General features: G+C 39.7%; 1 protein-coding gene across 17 annotated transcripts in view; it reads right to left on the bottom strand.

The window, feature by feature from the left end:
• Positions 1–1,277: 1,277 nt before the first annotated feature.
• Positions 1,278–20,877, bottom strand: part of NPL (N-acetylneuraminate pyruvate lyase) — a 39,774-nt gene continuing 20,174 nt past the window's right edge. For 4 of the 17 annotated variants that reach the window (XM_065535201.2, XM_045393685.3, XM_015446656.4 and 1 more), the window contains 8 exons: positions 18,759–18,816; positions 16,147–16,222; positions 14,184–14,276; positions 12,297–12,445; positions 12,128–12,174; positions 8,461–8,545; positions 6,066–6,105; positions 1,278–3,196 (listed from right to left, as the gene is read on the bottom strand). In XM_065535201.2, the coding sequence (XP_065391273.1) occupies positions 3,012–3,196; positions 6,066–6,105; positions 8,461–8,545; positions 12,128–12,174; positions 12,297–12,445; positions 14,184–14,276; positions 16,147–16,222; positions 18,759–18,816 (733 nt within the window). In that variant the 3' untranslated portion in view covers positions 1,278–3,011. Of the gene's footprint in view, positions 3,197–4,372; positions 4,567–6,065; positions 6,106–6,207; positions 6,353–8,460; positions 8,546–12,127; positions 12,175–12,296; positions 12,446–14,183; positions 14,277–16,146; positions 16,223–18,758; positions 18,817–20,877 lie in introns of those variants that run through there. The other 13 variants (XR_012430049.1, XR_012430043.1, XR_006698702.3 and 10 more) reach the window with 8 other exon arrangements.

The following is a 20,877-nucleotide window of genomic DNA, read 5'->3' as shown; positions in this document are numbered from 1 at the left end:
CCCTAATCTGAGGATTCTCAAGAATGTAGTATGTGGTCATTATCCCACCTCCTTCTACCTGAGGTAGGATAACTTTAAAATGGTACAAACTGGACTTGGACTGTAGACCATACTGAGATGCTGATGTACTTGCCCACTTGTGGGAACCCACTTCCCCATGACCTCAAAGATAACCTTGTTTTGTGTGCTTGCTGATAGATGAGAAGGCTTGTGTCTCACACCAAAGGCTGGCATTTGTGACAATTTCCATGCCTATAGGGCCTAACCCAACATCTGGCTCAAACATGGGACGCTGATATTCATGAAGGGCATTCTAGCAGAATATATCAGAGAAAACATATCAGAGGTGAACGTGTGATTGATGTATAATCTCCTTTGGTGGTCCCTCTGGAATAAAACTTCAACACTCTCTGTAACTGGTCTACAGATAAAGGTAACACATCCTGTTGGATATAGTTCTCTATGTATTTTGTTGAATCCATTCCATTATATTTATTAATTGTGTGATTAAGACTTAAGAAAATGCTTTAGGGTTCTCCTTCTGGTTGTGTAACTTAAAATGCTAAAATGTATTATATATCAAATAATTTCCTAAGAGTCACCAAGGGGTTCACAGAGAAACTACGATTTGGGTTTTCTTGTTCACCCAGATAGCCATTTCTCAGCCCCAGAAACCCAAAGTGTGAGGTAGTGCTCTGCCTCTACCTGGGGCTTAGCTCTGCTATTTGCATAATTTTGGTTCCAAGTTTCCCTCTTACTTTCACTGGAGGAAATTGAGGGTTGAGTCAGCATGTGATAAGGGAATGGTTAAATGGCTTGGATGTGTTGTTTCGTCTACTTGATTTGATGGGTTTGTAGATCCAACTCCATTTCCCCTGTATGAAAAGCCTTGGTGAGCTCAGGTGGGTACCTAAGCTTGGGTTGCAGTCACTACGCAAAGTCCCTCAACCCAGCCTTAGACATCAGCCTCCTAAGAGTTTGGATTTTCTGTGCCCTTCAGGTGATCAGAAAGAAGAAATTTATCTCAAGTTGTGGCAAATAACCCTTCTAGGAAAAAATATACATTACTCCCACTGCCCCCCACCCTACTGCCACCTCACCCCCATGGCATTTTCCTACGTCTTTGAATAAACCCAAGAGAGATCCTAAGTAAAACCAATTCCTAAAATCACTCCTGTCCCTCCAACCATCCCCAATGGACTGATCTCAGATTTCTATCTTGAAACAAAGAGGTTGGAAATCAGCTTTTAGTACTGTGTTAAATGAAATATTTCACATGCCATTACTGTAGTTTTAATGTTAAAAACAATTTAGGAATATATTATAAACAAAACAATAAGTTAATAGTATTCCAAAATTTTACTTGTTAAGTGCACTATTAATAGCCTACTGCTATATGATATTCATTTCTAAGCTACTGGATGTTAACAGAGCTAAACTCAGACCTGGCCATTTTAAAATCATATCTCTCTTTATGTTCACAAAAGCTCATTAACCATCTTAAAAATCCTCTAAGCACTGACTTCACAAAAGCAAAAATAGAAAAATAGTTCTTTGTTTATTGGATACCCAAGAATTAATTTTAAAATTTAAATTTGGCTTTAGTATCATTAAGTAAGGGTATCATATCCTCAGAACCAAAAACTAACAAAAACTCATTTTCTTCTTTCAGGAAATTAACAGCTAAAAAGGCAAAAAGAGAGTTGAGGATATATAAATATAACAACTTTTAACTAGCTAATTAAAGAGAGGATTAGCAAAGATAATTGAAGTCTACTTATAATTTCAAATTTGCATTTTGAAAAAGTGTTATTTTTAATTCAAAGAGATTAAAATAAGGAGCAAAACTGATATGAATTTCAAATACTCTTTCTCTGCCAATGATCAAAACAATTTGAGATGAAATGAAAACAAAATCTTAGGTAATTAACAGACTGGATAGTCAAGTTTAAAATCAGTAAGGGTTAACTGTCAATATACTTTGATATCAGAAAGCTTACATCAAGGTTTGCTAGAAGGGAGATTAAACAGTTGTTGATATGTTACACAGAAAGAAAAGAGTAAAAGGAGGTATGGAGAGAAAGCTGTGAGTCCTTTGGGTCCTCCCCAAATCTTCTATCACTAAAGAAAAGTAACTGGTTGCAAGTGTGACAGGATAGTAACAGTAGCCTCCGGGCTCACTGCAGAAAGGAAGTCGGCCTTTGATTTCAATAATTCAGGGTCCTGTGGGAGAGACAGTCTTCTCAGTGGAGAAAGGGGAAGATTGTGGTGCCTAGAGGAAGAGCCCTTTGGTTCTTAGAAACTTTGAGTTTTCTGTATAGCAAAAAGTAGAGACTTAAATTTATCTTTGGGGAAGACCTTTTCCTTTGTTATGAGAAAGCTGACCTGTACTGAGTTATAGGAACTGAAACAAGTCATCACCTGACCCAACGTTTCTGAAGAGAGGAAAGTGGTGACATCGAAATGAATTCAGAAGCATCCATTCTAGAGTTAGACTGAGCAACCAGATGAGCTGGTGTATTTCGAGTTGTATATAGTTGAGACGTGTTATAGTTTGGTATTAAAGTGCCTGTCTAAATGCAGTAGCTCAGAGTTTTCCTAGATTCCAAATGAATATTTATTAAAATGAAGACATATTATAGTGGTTTAAAATTAGACAACTTTAAAATAGGATTAGGAACCAGAAATTGAGATGAGAGTTCCTAAAGACAGATGGAATTAATCAATTACAATTTTCCTCTTGATTCCACTTCATCCATATAAACCGAAATTTCTCCACAAAAAAATCTGTGAAATGAATGACTTAGAGTTGTGACTCCTAGAGTTTTTGCCCCTTCACAAAGTAAGACATTTTAAGGCTCACAATAGGTACCTCAATGCTTGTCGATTGATGTGAGAGTTCATTTGCTAGGAGAGTTTATTCAAGTTCATCTAAAATTCCCTGAGAAAAGAATGCACTATTTAAGGTAGATTATGTCTCAAGGTACAAAACCTGATTTGATAGAGAGGCACTAGCTACTAGCTTCCAAGCTTCCATCCTTTAAATCAGTGAAAGAAAGGAAATCCAGGCTCTTCAGTTTAGCTTCAGCACTATCAGTAAACTCCCTGGAGGCTTTCTGCAGTGGAAGCCGGGGTGGGCCCATTGGAATCCCAGAGACCAGAGTCATGATGGCTTTGGTCTGTGACACTCCAAAACCTAGACAGGAAAAATAAATTAGGAAACATGACTGGTACTGTCTGTCTCTCCACAAACATCCCAAAGAAGGAGATCATATGCTAACAGCAACTACTACAACAAGGTAAGATTAAAACAAAAGTTGGGAACATTTCTAGTCAATATGACAGATGAGCAATCATTTGAAATCCCTCTTCCTGCTTCAAACACATAGAAACGCTGGAAAATTTTAAAAGTTGATCACAGTAAAAGAAAACGAAAACTCAGGGTTAATCTTAAACCCAAGAAGGAGAAGCCAAAGGTGTCAGGAATAAAGAGGTCGGAAAGGTGAGGAGAAGCTGATGCCAAACAACCCTTGAGGATAATCTGATTTAGAAATATACTATTGTTGATCAAAGGAGGTAGGACTTTATTGCCAGGATGAAATTTAGTTTAAGCTTATTTAGGAAGTCCCTGAGAAATGCAGTACTTAAGGTAGCTTATGACTCAACGCTGCTGTTTTCATGCTGGTGTTATACGGCTGGGATGGGAATGGAAAATGAAGCCTTAGATCTGTGCATGGTGAGAAGCTGGAATTAAACTCCCTATGTAAAACCGGTAGTCAGCCTTCTATGAAAAGCAATAGAAAAAACCCAGCCCACTGGTCTGGGGATAGTGAAGAAAGCTTGACTTCTACTAGGCTTGTGGATGGAAATGATCTCATGAAAGAAATCTCAAGCCTGAGCCAATGTACGTTACACACTTAGTATAGGTACTATACTAAGAAATTAACCCAAAGACTGGTTAGAACTGGTGGAACTACAGTGTCCTAGCAGAAGCAAATGTAAACCCACTTGATAGGGTACCTTACAACCTAATGTTCAGTGGGTTACCCAGAAAACAATGGTCTCTGAAGATGAGCTGAAAAGCTAAAAATTACAAAGTGCATGAGGATAAGCAGCAGCATGAGAACTAGCACATTCAAAAATGACAAAACTTACATCCTAAGAGTAGATGACAGAAAATTCTGAAAGAGACTTCTCGGAGATAAAAGGAGGAATAGAAGTCATAGGCTATGAGAAGAATGGTAGAGTATAAAACAATCAACAAGAAATATTGAAAAAAATATATATTTAGGGAAATCAAACAGTAAAAACATAGCTAATGAATTAGCAATTTTCAAGGTGGAGCTAAGGAAATAATCCAGAATACAGCATAGAAAGATATGTTAAATCTTTTTTTTTAAATTGAGATACAGATTGAGAAAATCCAAAATACAACTAATAGACTTTCAGAATGACAGATTTGAGTAAATGCAGTCAAAACATTCTTTACGGATAACAGAGAAGTTTTTCAGAACTAAAGAAAGACAAAGCCTTCAGACTGGAGAGGCAGATGGAAGAGCAGGTACACTGTTAATATGTAAAAAGCATAATTAATAATTATCCATCATAATCCCCAATCCCCATCTTCTAAAATGTCTGTAATTTGTTTTCTTAGCTGGCTATTGCTTTCAGATTCAAGATATAAGAACTAACTTTCTTTTGCTAAGTTAACTTAGTTACAGTAAAAACTGAGCATTGGGAAGGAAAATATTAGCATGATTGAATATACAGTAGGCCTCCCTTGTCTGCAGTTTCACTTTCCATGGTTTCAGTTACCTGTGGTCAACTGCAGTCCAAAAATAATAAGATATTTTGAGAGACAGAGAGACTGACCACAGTCATATAACTTTTATTGCAGTATATTGTTATAATTGTTCTATTTTATTATTAGTTACTGTTTATCTCTTACTATGCCTAATTTATAAATTAAACTTCACCATAGGTATGTATGTACAGGAAAAAACATAGTATATGTAGGGTTTCGTACTATCCGCAATTTCAGGCATCCACTGGTCATCTTGGAACATACCCCCTGAGATAAGTGGGGACTACTGCACACATCAATCTTTTAGTTTGTCTAAAATTTTAATAGTTCAATACCTATTTTAATGTACTTTAGGAACATAATAATTATCACACCAAACCCACAATTTTGTGAAAACATTGCTTAGAACAAGGGAACAACAGGTAGTTCATAGCACTGGAGGCACACAAATGTGCAAAAATCATGAAAGTGGAAAAACAAACAGAACGCCATTGAGGGAGTAAGAGAGCGGGTTGAGAACCCTACAAGAATGAGGGGCATAACACACAAGAGGTGCTTGGGGGTGAGGGAGAAGTTGCCAGGATTATGCAGAACTCTGACACAGAGCAGGGAGGCCTGCCAAAAATAAACTTAAAAATTTTCCTGCATTAACGCAGATTCAATTGGCCCAAGGGCCAATCTCTTGCAGAAGAAGAGTGGATGGTGGCATTTGTCATTTGTTATGGGAGATTTAAGACACTCTGGAGAGGTTTCTCTACTCAAATTCACTGTATTTCTCCCCACCACTGCTTCCCAATTTTGTCATATTATCCAAACCTCTATCCATTTAAGCTTACTTGTGTTAATAAACTCTGTTTAAATTGTAAATACTCTTGGGAGAGCTGTCAATCATTCACAATTTAGTAAGATCTGTATTTAGACTGCCTTCCTCCAAGCACTTAGGCTGAAATCAACCTCAATGCAGTAGTAGAATTTTAATAAGCAGAGGCAAGTAAAGGGAGGGAGTGCTGACGCTTTAGGAGAGAAAGAATGGAAAATGGGGTAAGTATGTGCTAAAATGGAGAAGGCTGCCAAAGATTTTCCAACTAGGTTTACTTCACAGTTTTATATGGTTGGCCCTGAGGGTTAATAAGGGAAACAGAACTCTGCTTACAGCAGACCATTAAAAGGTGTTCTTGTTGAACCCTCAGAGAAAGTGACGGTATTCCATTTTCTTTACAGTCTCCAGCAGCAAACAAAGCAGGAGACATGTGGCACTTACCTAGTTTGACCACAAAGTTGATAAATCTCTGGATACAAAACTAGAAAAGAACAAACATATCTATAGTTAGTATTATTGAACTGTGTAAACAATGTAAATAATGTAGAAGTCAAATTACAGAAACCCTAAAAAGTCTGCACACCTTCATTTACTAAAGGTCTGTCAGAGTGGAGAAAAATAGCCAAGTGAAGATGACTGGGATCCATCCAGGCTAAGGTAAGATCTTTTCATACATGTAGGCTTTACAGAATGGGCCTGTGCAGAAAAGAAGCTTCAATGATGGAATTCTACAAGAGAGTAAAGATGGGAATCACACCCCTTATCCATCTGGCTTACATAGGTAAACTTATCAGTTAGTGCAGTGGTTTTTAAACTCGGGTACATATAGCTCTGGGGTACCTTCCAGGATGCCTAAGGAGCACGTGGCCAAGGCTAAGATTTATGGGAATCAATTTCTAGATCCTCAACTTCCATAAATGCTGTTTTCTAAAATTGATAAGCATAAGAATTGGCGTGAAATGGAGGTGCAGGTTGTTGTAATTTCACTCATGTAAATAGAACAGAAGGCACTTAAGTACATTAAAGTGAATGAGATCAATTTAGCCCTAACTTTTCGTCTGCTTCTTCACTTGACTAAAAGCTCTTTAAGAGCAGAAACCACCTTCACTGAAATTATGTACTGAGTAAATAAGACTCACTCACACGTGCCTTCTTAAGAAGAAACAGAGAATGTGATAAACTAAGTTCCTTACCAACATCGTTTACAATGGGTTGTTTTATTTAGAGTGGGACTAAGAGGGAAAAAAAGATGGAGACTGGATCAACCAGTAAGAGAAGCCATTGAATGGAAGGGTCAACATTATAGCTGCTTCAGTCTACTCTATCTGTGATTTCCCTGTTCTGCTCAGAACAGGTTAGAATTTTCAGAAATAACTTTTCTAGGAAACTGGGCAGGGTGGCGGGAACCATCAGTGCAAGGAGACGGCAGAGTATGCACAATTCATTCTTCTTACCCTTATCTAAACCAAAGTCTTGTCAATGTTTAGTTGATTTGGCATAGCTTCCTAGATCCCTACCTTGTTCCTGTTCTTAGTTTCAGCTGGTCTGAGGATAGACAAAGGCGAATATTACATATAGTATTTAAACTTTAAGGAAGAAGTAGATTTATGATGGCTCAACTTTGAGGCCTATGGGTAGGGAATAATTAACCACTCTGGATTCTGCTTCTTCATGTTCTCTCTGGGTTGGGGCTGCAGGTCACTCCCTTTAACCCCCAGGATGCTTTGTTCTTCTGATCTGTAATCTCTGAATACCCTGATGGCAGCCTGTCCTGTTCAGAAAGATCCCACAGCCAAGCTTTATTAGGACCAACCACTTGCTTCAGTCACGTCTTTCCATTCTCACTTTTTTTCTTGGGATACACCTCTCAACCACTTATACTATCCTGAAAATCCTCATGCCTCTCAGACCCCAAAAGTCTTGCTCTCATGTCAACCCTACTTTCTGCCACTTCATTCCATTTACACTTTAGAACCATGTGTTAGAACCAGATGTTAGCTGGGCATGGTGGCGCATGCCTGTAGTCCCAGCTACTCAGGAGGCTGAGGTGGGAAGACTGCTTGAGCCCAGGAGGATTCAAGGCTGCAGTGAGCTATGATCACATCACTGAGCTCCAGCCTGGGCAACAGAGCAAAACCCTATCTCTAAATAAAAAAGAACCAGTTGTTGAGACTGTTCCACCCTTCAACTGAGGCTCTTCTTTCCCTGGATGGCTAGGCTGTCCTCCATGGAACATTCACAGCAGCCACTATGTCCTCTGGAGTCTTCCCAGCAACATATCAGCTTCTGCTGGTTTTTTCTTCCTGTTTCAAATCCTGTATCTACTTTGGATCACCCACTAGGCTCTTATTTCTTTCCTGGTGGATGTTTCTAGTTCTCAGCACATTTCCAGGGTGAACAAGACTGACCTGCCCTGACTTTGAATGAAGCCTTCCCCATTTTAGGTTACCATCTTCATAGCTTCCTCATATTCTGTGATAACTCTGGTGTGATGTCCTCAAGGGGACAGCCTGTGGTCATTTTCCCAGAAATCTATGGCCATTATATTATAGTCACAAAAGTACTTTGAAGATAGAGTAAAAATAAGATCCTTTCTAGGAGGAAGAGAGGAGTCATCCCTGTATGGGTCCTGTCCTGATTAGACATGTCGGGAACACAGAAAATGGGGACAGCTTTCTTTGGTTTTAGACAAGAAAAAGTACAAAACAGAAGAAAGGTAAAGAAAGAGGCAGCTGGGCAATTTGAATGAGGGCAGGCATGGTAGAGAGAAGAAAAAGAATCCTCAAGTGGGGAAGAAAAAAGGCTGTGATTTATGGGAAGGGAAGAAAACGTTTACCTGATAGTTCAGGGCTAAAGAGAGGTCCTTTCGTTCAAAAGCCTCCAACATCTGGTTTGTCTTTTTTCCCAGGTAGTTATAGGTACTGGCAAGACAATAACAAATACTGTAGGTTCAATAACTCAACAGGAAAGGTCCAGATCTTCAAATCCCTCTGCTGTTTAAAAGGGAAAAAATACACCTAGTCCTCCTAAAGTCTGTTTTTGGGTCCTAATCTATTAGGGGATCAGACTGTCTTCAGTTCTGAGTTTTCCAGCAATACTAAGCAGTACTGCAGAGAAGGGATTGAGACAAAAGGGGATAAAGGAAGAAAAGTGGAAAGATAAAGGAAAAAAATGGAAGTATATTTGCTAGCAAGCGACTGAGGCCAGCTCTTGCCCTAGGGTACACACAGGTGCAATGCTAGACAAGAACTGTGGATAAAATGTAGCATCTGAGGTGAGTCCTAAAAGCCTTATGCTGAAACACTGGGTGGATGGAGCACCATGAAAACAGGGGCAAATCCTAACAAATTACCCATATTCCTTGCTAATGTGTGTATTACTTAAAAACTAGTTTCTAGATAGTAATATTAATAATAATGATAATAAAATGAGGGATCATTTACTAAATGCCTATTATATTATAGGCTTGACATAAATCATGTCTAATCCTTGTAAAACCCTGCAAGGTAGGCCTGGTTTTTATTTTGATTAAAGAATGGCTTCAGAGTTTCCACGAAAATTTTCCATTGCTTCGTGTTGTCTTCTATAACAATTCAACAAAAATGAAGGTGAGAATAGTTATTTGATCTGACAAAATATTTTTGTGGACTTATAAAACTCTCCAACTCTACCTATAAATATCTTAAATAAATTGCTGAATTCTTAGAGAAACCGGCAAGGTAAAAGGTTATAGAAACTCATAATAAGGACATTTCCCCAAGTTCTTTAAATTCAAATGGCTTCTCCCATAGTAAGTTGGTATCAGGAAATGTATTTATCTTGATGTACCAATAACAGAAATGTTGTTGGACTTATATATATAGAACCGGGGTCAACAGCAAGGAATTCCAGGAATGTGAAGCTCAGGTTATCTTCTGGTAATACAGTAAGGAAGAACAATGTCTGAGGAGCTTCAGAATACTAAAATTTGAATCCCAGTGGTCTTAGGTTTATCCTTGGTTAGACAGAAAGGTGATTATAGCTAGGGAGAAATGAAGTTTAACCAAATGTACTTGCCTTATAGATTATGTTGACAGAATTAAAATGCTTAGTATGGAGGCCAAAAAGCAGGAGCCAAAAAAGTAAGAATTTCCAGGCGGAAAAAGGTTTAATGGTAATATAGTTTGGATCTGTGTCCCTGCCCAAATCTCAGGTTGAAATGTAATCCCCAGTGCTAGAGGTGGGGCCTGGTGGGAGGTGACTGGATCACAGGGGCAGTTTCTCATGGTTTAACATATCCCCCTTTGTGCCATTGTCGCGATAGTGAGTTCTCGTGAGATCCAGTTATTTAAAAGTGTGTGCCACCTCACTTCCTGCTCTGGCCACGTAAGATGTGCCTGCTTAGCCTTCCGCCATGATTGAAAGTTTCCTTCAGAAACCAAGGACACGTTACCATGCTTCCTGCACAGCCTGCAGAACTGTGAGCCAATTAAACCTCTTTTCTTACGCATTTCTCAGTTATTTCTTTATAGCAATGTGAGAATGAATTAACATACGTGGTCAGCAAATACAACATTCAAATTTCCTCAGTAGAAATAGCCCTGTAGTTACAATGGCTGTCATAGGCCATCTTGGCTTGGTGAACAAGCCATTTATATTATTCAACTCAGTCACTCTTCCTCACAGCCAGGCTCACCAAGACATGTTATAAATGTTATTTTGCTCCCCTGGTATCTTTCAGTTAATGCAAACATTTAGTTCAATCTGCTTGGAAGCATATTCTAATGAATTAAGTTAACATGTGCAGTGGACGTGCTAATTGAATTGCCTGTCTTTTGCTAAGTAGGCATTGGGCCACATGATTCTGGTTGGACCTGACATGGACACTTGCCCAGGCAGTGCTATCTAATGATGTCCCAAAATGCCACGCTTGGGCAGCCATGATTGGCTATGTGCATGCTGAAGCAGAGAAAGCCCATTTGGATCAGAGAGAGAGAAGAGAAATAAAGAGATGTGCACAAAGATGTAGCGGTGAGTCTCTCCAAAAAACCACATATGGAAGATAATCTGCCTTGGCGGTTGAGATTCTGTAGTTCTTGGCTTTCATCTTCTCTGAGGCCTGGTTTTACATCCTCCTCTTGGGCTCTATGTGGTTTCCCAGAATTTTATAATAACGTGTCTTCTTGTACATAAGGTAGTTTAAGTGGGTTTCTGTTACTTGCAACCAAATAATTTCTGACAAAGATAGAACTCACAAAGTGTGAGTCCATCCTTGAGATCCTGGTCACCAGGGTCTATAGCACTAAGCGTCAGTTCCCGCTAAGGTCTAGGCCCTGTGCATGTGCTCAATTCATGTGTTCATGTGTCTCACCTCTAACTGCAACAGATGCTTCTAAACAATGACTGAATTTCTTTTTTATCCTTTTTCTTTTTTTTGAGATGGAGTCTTGCTCTGTCACCCAGGCTGGAGTGCAGTGGCTCAATCTCAGCTCACTGCAACCTCTGTCTCCTGGGTTCAAGTGATTCTCATGCCTCAGCTCCCAAGTAGCTGGGATCACAGGTGCCTGCCACCACGTCTGGCTTCTTTTTTTTTTTTTTTTTTTTTTAAGACAGAGTTTCACTCTTGTTGCCCAGGCTAGAGTGCAGTGGTGCGATCTCGGCTCACTGCAACCTCCGCCTTCCAGTTTCAAGCAATTCTCCCGCCTCAGTCTCCCAAGTAGCTGGGATTACAGGCAGCTAATTTTTGTATTTTTACTAGAGACAGGGTTTCACCAGGCTGGTCTCAAACTGATGACCTCGTGATCCACCTGCCTCAGCCTCCCAAAGTGTTGGGATTACAGGCATGAGTCACTGCATCCGGCCCATTTTTTAAAATTTTTAGTAGAGGGGGGGTTTCACCATGTTGGCCAGGCTGGTTTCAAACTCTTGACCTCAAGTGATCCGCCTACCTTGGCCTCCCAAAGTGCTGGGATTACAGGTGTGAGCCACCATGCCCAGCCCAATGACTGAATTTCTAACAAACAACTAAGCACTATTTCATTCCCTTTCACTGGAAGAATGTGGAAAAGAAAGGAAACTTCTATTAGAAAGGATACACATGTAAGAAATACAGCTACTTGGGCCGGGTGCGGTGGCTCATGCCTGTAACCCCAGCACTTTGGGAGGCCGAGGTGGGTGGATCACAAGGTCAGGAGATCGAGACCATCCTGGCTAACGCGGTGAAACCCAGTCTCTACTAAAAAAATACAAAAAATTAGCCGGGCATGGTGGTGGGCGCCTGTAGTCCCAGCAACTGGGGAGGCTGAGGCAGAAGAATGGCATGAACTCGGGAGGTGGAGCTTGCAGTGAGCCGAGATTGCACCACTGCACTCCAGCCTGAGCAGCAGAGCAAGATTCTGTCTCAACAACAACAACAAAAAAAAAAAAAAGAAAAAAAAAAAAGAAAAAAAGAAATACAGCTACTTTGGTGATGAATGCCTTTATGGGGGACTTTATAATCATTGGGAAAAATGAGTCATGCTTACCTGCCCACTGCTCCAGTTGCTCCCATCACCAGAGCACTCAGCAGTTGCTAATCAGAAACAAAGAATATTCACTTTTATAAAAAAGAGAAAGAGATGCTACTATATAAATAGCTACACAAATTGTTTTGGAGGGAACTGACCTGCTGCAACATGCTAGGGGGTGACTTACCTCATCTACCCCAAAAAGGAAAGCAAATTGTTGCTGGCGATTCTGATCAACACACTGCCCGAAGTCTAAGAGATCTGTATCACTGAATTTCAGCCCTTGGAAGGTGGGGATCTTATCCTGAATCCCATCCAACAACTCCTCAGCACGAACTGCTCAAAATAATAAGCACCTCATCAATCTGCACATCTCCAGGAAATAACATCCCATATAGTGCCACGCATCTGCAGTGAGCTGCCACAAGCTGCTGTCAGCCAGAACTGACTGCAGACTAGGCCTAATCACTTCTCCCTGACTAGCAGCTCCTATGTACTTGTCCAATTATAATCCTAAACTTCCCATTCCTTGAAGGCAGTAGATGGATATTTGTGAAGTGTAAATATATATTTGGTCTTAGTCCCTGGTTCCTGAGACAAAGTACCTAAAACCCTTGTAGACAGGGGTGCTAGGAGAGTATTTTATTCTAACACTTGGTCTTTGACCCTTATTCCTGACACAGAGCTCCCAAGACCTTTGTAATTTCCTGAGAGATAGGAACATCTGACACAAATCTCCTAAACCCCTTGGAATCTCCAAAGTGATATGTATATTTCTGTATGCTACAAAGTTTACTGATGACTAGATCTCTTAGATAGCCTCAGGATGAGGGCTGGTTGCCAGGGAAACCAACCATGTACTTAAGAGGGTTGGAACTTTCAGTCATATGCTTGGCCTCTGGGGAGGAGAGAGGGGCTAAAGATTGAGTCAATCACCCATGGCCAATGATGTACTCAATCATGCCTACATAATGAAGCCCCCATAAAAACTCAAAAGGACAGGGACTCTGTGTTGCTGAACACATGAAGGTGCCTGGAGGATGGCTTGTTCAGAGAGGGCATGAAACTCCATGCCCCTTCACACATATCTTACCCTATGCATCTCTTCTTCTGGTTGTTTTATCTGTTTCCTTTGTAATAAATGGGCAATAGTAAGTAAAGTGTTTCTTTGAGTTCTGCGAACTGCTATAGCACATTAATTGAACCCAAGGAGGAGGTAATTGGAACCCTGATTTATAGCCAGCTGGTAGGAAGTACAGGCCACAACCTGGGACTTGAGACTGGCATTGAAGTAGGGGCAGTCCTGTGGGACTAAGCCCTTAACCTGTGGGATTCAATGCTGACTCCAGTAGCCAGTGTCAGAACTGAATCCAATTAGAGGACACCCAGTTCGTCTCTGATGAAGAATTGGTTGTTGGTGGGGAGAAATGCCCACACACATTTTGGTGGCCAGAGGTAAAATGTTTTGTGTTGAGTGCTAAGTATGAGAGTAGAGAATAGGAAAAGCAGTTTTTTTTCTTTTTTTTCCCTTCAGAATGTTTATAAAGTACAGCCTCCATTTTTCCTCTAATGGAATTTAGAAAAGAGTGGGATTTTAAAAATAATCTAAGAAATTTCAGCTAATTGTAAAACTCTTCTTTCTGGAGAAATACAGTAATAACAAAAGAAAAGCTAGAAGAGAAGTCAGAAGAGATCAGAGGACTTTCCTATGTGCTATAGGCACTAAGAATACAATAGGTTCAAGGTAGACACACTCCTCTCCTAGTGAGGCTTACAGACTCACGTCTTCTCAATAAGAAGAAGGAGTGTGTGTGGTAAAGACGAAAGGTATGTGCTACAAGTGCCCAGAGATCAGATTTCCTTTCATACCTAACAACTTCCATTATACAGCAGTGTGAATGATTGATAAGGGCTGGGACTTCAGAGGGACATTTAGAAGCAACTGGTACTGCCCAGTCAGTGGTGGTGTGCTTTTGTGGCATGGGGTAGGGTGGGATGGAGTGGAGTTTCTTAGCATAATAGGGTAAAATGTGAGAGTTGGAAGGAAAGAAATATCAAAAGAAGCAGTACTTACTCTTTACCCCTGTCAAGGCAGGAATGTGATAGTAATAAAATGGCAGGGCAGGGGCGGCAGCAGCCACTTCCTTTAGGAAATTAATCAGGATATCTGAAAGAACAGCAGGAACAGTCATAGTGAGAACAGGTGTAAACAGTGGCTTTCCCTGGTAAAAAAAACAAATCATCTGATGAAACACAACCATGTTTCTCAGAAGCCTCAAATTCTCAACCACTCTTACCATCCCTGCTACTGCTACTGCAATGTTTTTGCAACTCACTTCCTTCAAGTTTTATTTTCCTTCTGTAGAAAGCCCAAAATAAGATGATTATTCTCCTACCATACTAAACTCTATTACAAAATTGATGAAAACCTTCCCATATATTAAGAGATGATGATGACAAACATAAGTCCATCACATGAGACTCTTGTCTTCTTACCCCAAAAAGGCTAAGTGTGGACAGTAAACAACAGAGACTACTATAGGACAATAATAAGATTTTAATTGAGAAAACCCTGTAACAAAAAGATAAACAATATCTGCTTCAAGAGGGAAGTTATAGGAGTAGTGGCACATTTTGCAAGAATAGTGGCATATTTTGCAAGAATTCCAGCAAAATTTGGTATTTTTCCCTTTGGGGAGAAATCCAGATACATCAAAAGAGAGCACACTCTGGTTTGCTGAGGAAGTGGCATTTCCTGCATCATCTCATGTGAGCTTTGCCTGCAACGCTACTGCAGATGGTAAGTCCAGCAGCACTCCTCATGCTTTGGATGCCACTGGGTAACAGGAGAATTTTATATAGGTCATCTGAATACTGTTATGATGTGTATTCAGTCTATGATAATATTTCTGACAAATTATTATGTATACATTATTTTTCCTTTTAGGAAATATATTCATGTAAAAATTTGTAAAGCCATGTGAAAAAATTTTTAAATGTTGGGCTGGACACAGTGGCTCATGCCTAATCCCAGCACTTTGGGAGGCTGAGGCAGGAGGATCAAGGCCAAGAATTCAAGATCATCTTAGGCAACATACCAACATCTCGTCCCTACAAAAATTATTTTTAAAATTAGCTTGGCATGGTGGTATGTGCCTGTAAGTTCCAGCTACTTGGGAGGCCAATGGAGGAGGGTTGCTTGAGCCCAGGAGTTCGAGGCTGCAGTGAGCTATGATCATGCCACTGTACTCCAGCCTGGGCAATAGAGCAAGACCTCATCTCTAAAGAACAATTTAAAAAATTTTAAAAACTTTAAAAATGTTCATTTTAAACTAGCAATTTATAAATATTAAATTGCTTACATGAATTATTTTCTATGTATCAATAATAGGTGATATTTCATGACGATTTAGACCTATTATGCATTTAATTATGGATTTATTTAATCATGTAGGTGAATAGTGTTTTTATCCTTCTAAAATTTATACTTCTTTTTTTGCTAATCAAAAAGGATTAAAAAGACTTGGTATACTTAGACACCATAAATAGTTTCCACAGAGAAGACAGTAGAGAAAGAGAAAGCAATACTTTTGTATTTTGGAAGGCAATGAATATTTCTGTGAAATCTCTTAAAATTCATCATTCACTCAACCTTGAATAGGATGTGTAGTCTCAAAATTCCCATCACTTATATTCTTCTAAGAAAAATGGTCCCATGCTTTGCCATGTGACTGACACCCTATACAACTCACTGGTCCAGGAGCAGACACTTGACCCAAACATAGGCATCTACCCATCAACAGAGGCTCAGCAGATGACCCAATCAGATCAATTACTGGGCAAAAGAACTGAAGTACTTTAATGCAGTCCCTTTTATGGATCCAGGGAGAGCAAATATTTCAGAGAACCACTGTACCTTTGCACCTTTAAGCCTCCAATCTATAGTGCTTTACTCTCACAAACTAAATATAACCATTTTGAATGGAGGTAAGAAGTGGACCATGTGAGGTGCCATGCATTCAGGCCTATCTACTTACCTTTGGTCCATGGCTTGAGGAAGAACGGTGCAATGACAGCGATGCCATCAGCTCCTATTTCTGCTGCATGTTGGGCCTTTAAAGGAAGAAAGAAGACCATATTGGAACAAGTGATTTACTACAGTCATCTATAGCTTAGATACTAAGATCAGTAACAAGCTCTTCAAATTTGCCAACTGATGTACCACTGGAGAGTGGGAAAATTAACCAAATTTAATGAATGTCATTGCCAGGAAAATCCCAGGTCGCAAAGTAGAGCTCCTTGATGACGGTGAGCTGTGCACTTAATCTTATACTTCATATTTTGTCAGCACAAAAAAACCTTGCTAAGGAGACATAAGTAGGTCGTTTTGATAAGTTGTAACTGTTACTCGAGATATCTGCTGATGTAATTTCTCTTCTGTTTAGCCCATTGCTGATACTGTCTTTTCTGTCCAATTTAAAAATGTATATTAGATTGGGAATGCAGTTGAGACATGCTGAAAAGGAAAAGATTATATATATCACAGAAGATACTTTGCCCCATATTTCTGATATTTTCTCAAATTCCTCCAGAAAAAAGTAACATTTCCTCTTGCTGGACCCTTATAACACTATGTATCTATTTCAAGTAAAATACCTAAACCTACCAGGTTGTAAGGCAGTTGTGTATGGTGACTGTCCTCCAACTAGAGTGTAAGTCCCTCAGGGCAGGGCTCAGATCTTGCTTACCCTTGAGTCCAGGTCAATCATGGTGCCTGGCACATAGCAAGGAACCAGCAGACGCTTGTTGATTGTTTCGGAACATGCCCTACTCTCTAAAAAGGGAAAAGGGCTTCCTTCTGAGACTTTGACTTGTAATATCTATATCTAATAGATGTGATTATCTTTCTGCAGAAGTAAACTAGAATAGTTAAAAGGAGAAGACTGGGATATAGCCAAATTAAGGCACTGGGAATAATTTCATTAACACAGGATCAGAATGTGATATATTTAAATCATTTGATTAGTACTCTGTTTAGAAAAAGAGCAGAAGAGTAACCTTAGCTGAAAGCAAGGAAAGAGGAAACACCTAAGAGAGTTGATGGCAGTGTCCATTCAAGCATCATCCAATAAAGAGTTATGGCTAAGAAGATGCCAATGTTACTGTCTCTTTGGCAAGACTACCCCTGTACCAGCAGATTATCCCTATTCCAGAGGATTATTAATTCCAAGATTACTTCTATACTATTTGGGTGTTCAGCCCAATGGATGATACTGTCATTCATATCATTACATGATAGTATTTTAAAATTTGTATTATACATTGGAAAAGAAGCAATTGAAAAGAGAAAAAAAAGGAAAAATATACCCTACACCATACTGCCTTAGTTGAAAAACCTTTTGTAAGAGAAACAAATAAAATGTAAGAGGAATAATTCAAGTCTCTAAATTCTGATTCCACACTTATCATGGCTAATGATAGATCTTCCTTTGCATCTTGCCTAAAGCACTAAATTGAAATTTTTTGCAAATACATTATACATCCCATTTTTAAATCCAAATAGCCAAAACAAGCAAAACCCATTACGAAGAAGCTGGGCCAGAAAAAGTCACATATCTAAGTTCTGGAAACTTGGTCAATTTGTAGCAGTCCAGGTACAGGGCCTTCTGATAAACAATTTTGAACATCTTTGTGCTTTTTTTTTTTTTTTTTTGAGATGGAGTCTCGCTCTGTTGCCCAGACTGGAGTACAGTGGCACGATCTCAGCTCACTGCAACCTCCGCCTCCTGGGTTCAAGCAATTCTCCTGCCTCAGCCTCCTGAGTAGCTGGGATTATAGGTGCCCACCACCATGCCCGGCTACTTTTTGTATTTTTAGTAGAGACAAGGTTTCACCATGTTGGTCAGGCTGGTCTCAAACTCCTGACCTCGTGATCCGCCTGCCTCGGCCTCCCAAAGTGTGTGCCTTCTTTTCTTAACCAATTCACCCAGGCCTCAGAATCACCATACCACCTGCTTTTCTGCCAGGAAATTTAACCCCTTCCTGTCTTGCTTCTGCTCCACCTAACCTGCTAATCCCTAAAGCTGGAGCAATCCAATTGTCTGTGTTCTTGTTCCTATATTCTGGCTAAAGAGTGTACCCAGAAAAAAAAATTCCACAACTGTGCTGAAGGGTGGTATGACAAATTTATAACTTACAACCTAAGTTGGTCTTCAGTACCACCAAGCAATCCTTTTGTGTTTTAGCTCCCTCCCCCTTTCTCCAAGGCAGAATTCACATTTGCCATTCTTCAAGTCTTTATACTTTGTCCATCTGTGCCCTGCAGATGGCACTGCCTTCTACTTCACAGAGAAAATTGAAATTGCCTCAGTTCTGCTCCTTACCTGCAAACTCAGCTACAGCTGCATCCATCCTTACTCTCCTTGGAGGAAGGTGCCTCCATCTCCTATTCTATAGTCATCATCACCTAGAGCTATAATCCTTTCTTCATGGCTCAATGCCTGCTTCTAGGCAGTGAGCCCCTGAGATCCCACACCTTATCTTTTCAGGCACACCATCCACTACATAGCAAATATAGTACTGATTTTAACTGCAGCATAAAAATTGAGGCCCCTTGAGTGGTCTCTCCCAGATGGAGCTGCATACATACCAGTTCCTGTGACTCCTTCAAGCTCAGTGCTCCTACGTGAATTACCACCTGATCCAGCCTGCAAAAGAAAAAAACACTGCTGCATCGCTTAGAGTTTAGAGGCATGCAGAAGGGCTGCACTATCCTGGTTTGTGCTGGTTTTAGCAGTTAACTGACACCTTATTAATCTCACTTATTAAGTTCTATAGCAATATATTTAATCTACCTAAAGGGACTTATGGTGATCTTTTTAACATAGGTCATTGATATCAAAGTCTTGTCATGTTACTGAGAGGTTGGTTGTGATTTGACCGTGTCTAGGATGATTCTGATTTCATAGCAGAGAATATTCAGCCCCAGAGGAGGTATTTAAAGGCAAGGTTAAAAGGCTATTCCATTTCTTCCTTTCTGTAGGAATACAGCCATTTCTGCAATGACTTCATTTCGAGCCAGTGGGAAGGTGGTATGTTCATTCAGTATCATGGAGGTTTCATATCACTAACAGCAGAAATATATGCTGAAAACTGTTAAACGTGTACGTAAATGGGATTCATCTCTCATTAAGTTAGAGGCAGAGGATCACAGAGATAATTTAGTCCATGCCCATTATCTTAAATTGGAGTCTGTAGAAATTAATCTTATATACATGCTTACATAAAACATTTCTAAGTTGTGATAAAAGACACAAAATTTAAAAATCAATTCTAGGTTGGGTGCAGTGTCTCATACTTATAATCCCAGCACTTTGGGAGGCTGAGGTGGGTGGACTACTCGAGCTCAGGAGTTCAAGACCAGCCTGGGCAACATGGCAAAACCCCATCTCTACCCAAAATACAAAAAATTAGCCAAGTGTGGTGGTGTGTGCCTGTAGTCCTGGCTACTTGGGGGCTGAGGTGGGAGAATCACTTGAGCCCAGGAGGTGGAGGCTGCAGTAAGCCAAGATCATGCCACTGCACCCCAGGGTGGGCAACAGAGCAAGACCATGTCTCAAAAAATAATTAAAAATAAAAATAAAATAAATAACAAATAAATTCTAATGGAAGTAAATGATCTAGTTTAATCATGTTTAGAATCACTTTATGTGTTAGATATTACATATGATTTTTATACGTAAATGATATTGCATATATTCATATAAAAGTGCTTTGCATATATCTGGCATTGGCTAATATTTGTTGACTTAGATCAAATGTAAATTTAAAAAAATCAAGATGCCAATGGTGAATCAAGCACTAGGGAAGAAATCTAATTGGGAGGTGGTGCAGCATAGCTGTTAAGAACTTATATCCCAGAGTTAGAGTCTTGAGCTTGAATCCTGACTGTTACGAACCAGCTGTGAACTCCTCAGAAAGGCACTTAACACCTTTACACTTCAATTCCTGTAATAACTCAGATAATAACATTACCTGTCTCACAGGGCTATTGTAAGGATTATGTGAGTTCATGCAAGTAAAACACAGCATGGTACGTGACATAGTAAATGCTTTATAAATATTAGCAGTTATTACTGTTAAGCCTTAAGAATAGAGACTTAAAGAAAAAAAACAAGTTTGGGAGAACAAAAAAGAAAAAAAAAGAATAGAGCCTTTTAATGCTGCAAAAATATAGAAAACAGTAAAGAATCATTAGGGATTTTAAAAAATGTTCAGGGAATAGAATTTAAGGTTCAACCAAACAGAACTTGAAAAGCAATAACTGATTAAACAATACATGAGTACTTATTTTGGTTAAGCATTGTTTTAGATGCTGTATTTGGTGGTATACGTGCATGAAGATAGGTATGATACTGAGATATTTTTGGTTGGAGATAAGAATAAAGAGTTTCCTCAAAGAATACAGCCAGGAACTAGTCCTGTGAGAAGTGAATTCACTATAAAAAGCAATTTCCTACTTTGCAAATCTCCTCAGAATTTGGCCAAAAGGGGATATTTGCTCTGACACCCTGATGTTCATTTTTGGGGGTACTCCATGTTCCCAACTGGGGAGAGGCCACAGTGAGAATGGTCTTCTCAAAGTGGGATTAATAATGTTCAGCTGTGAATGCAGTCATCCCAGTGAGTCTTCTGAAGGACCTTGAATAAACACATGCCCTCATGAGACAGAGACACCACATTCCTGTTTAGGCCCAATCACCGAGTCC

The sequence above is a fragment of the Macaca fascicularis genome, chromosome 1, assembly GCF_037993035.2.
Source record: "Macaca fascicularis isolate 582-1 chromosome 1, T2T-MFA8v1.1".
Classification (NCBI taxonomy): Eukaryota; Metazoa; Chordata; class Mammalia; order Primates; family Cercopithecidae; genus Macaca; species Macaca fascicularis.
Note: the sequence above shows the minus strand (reverse complement) of the source record. Positions and strands in the feature narration are given on the sequence as shown.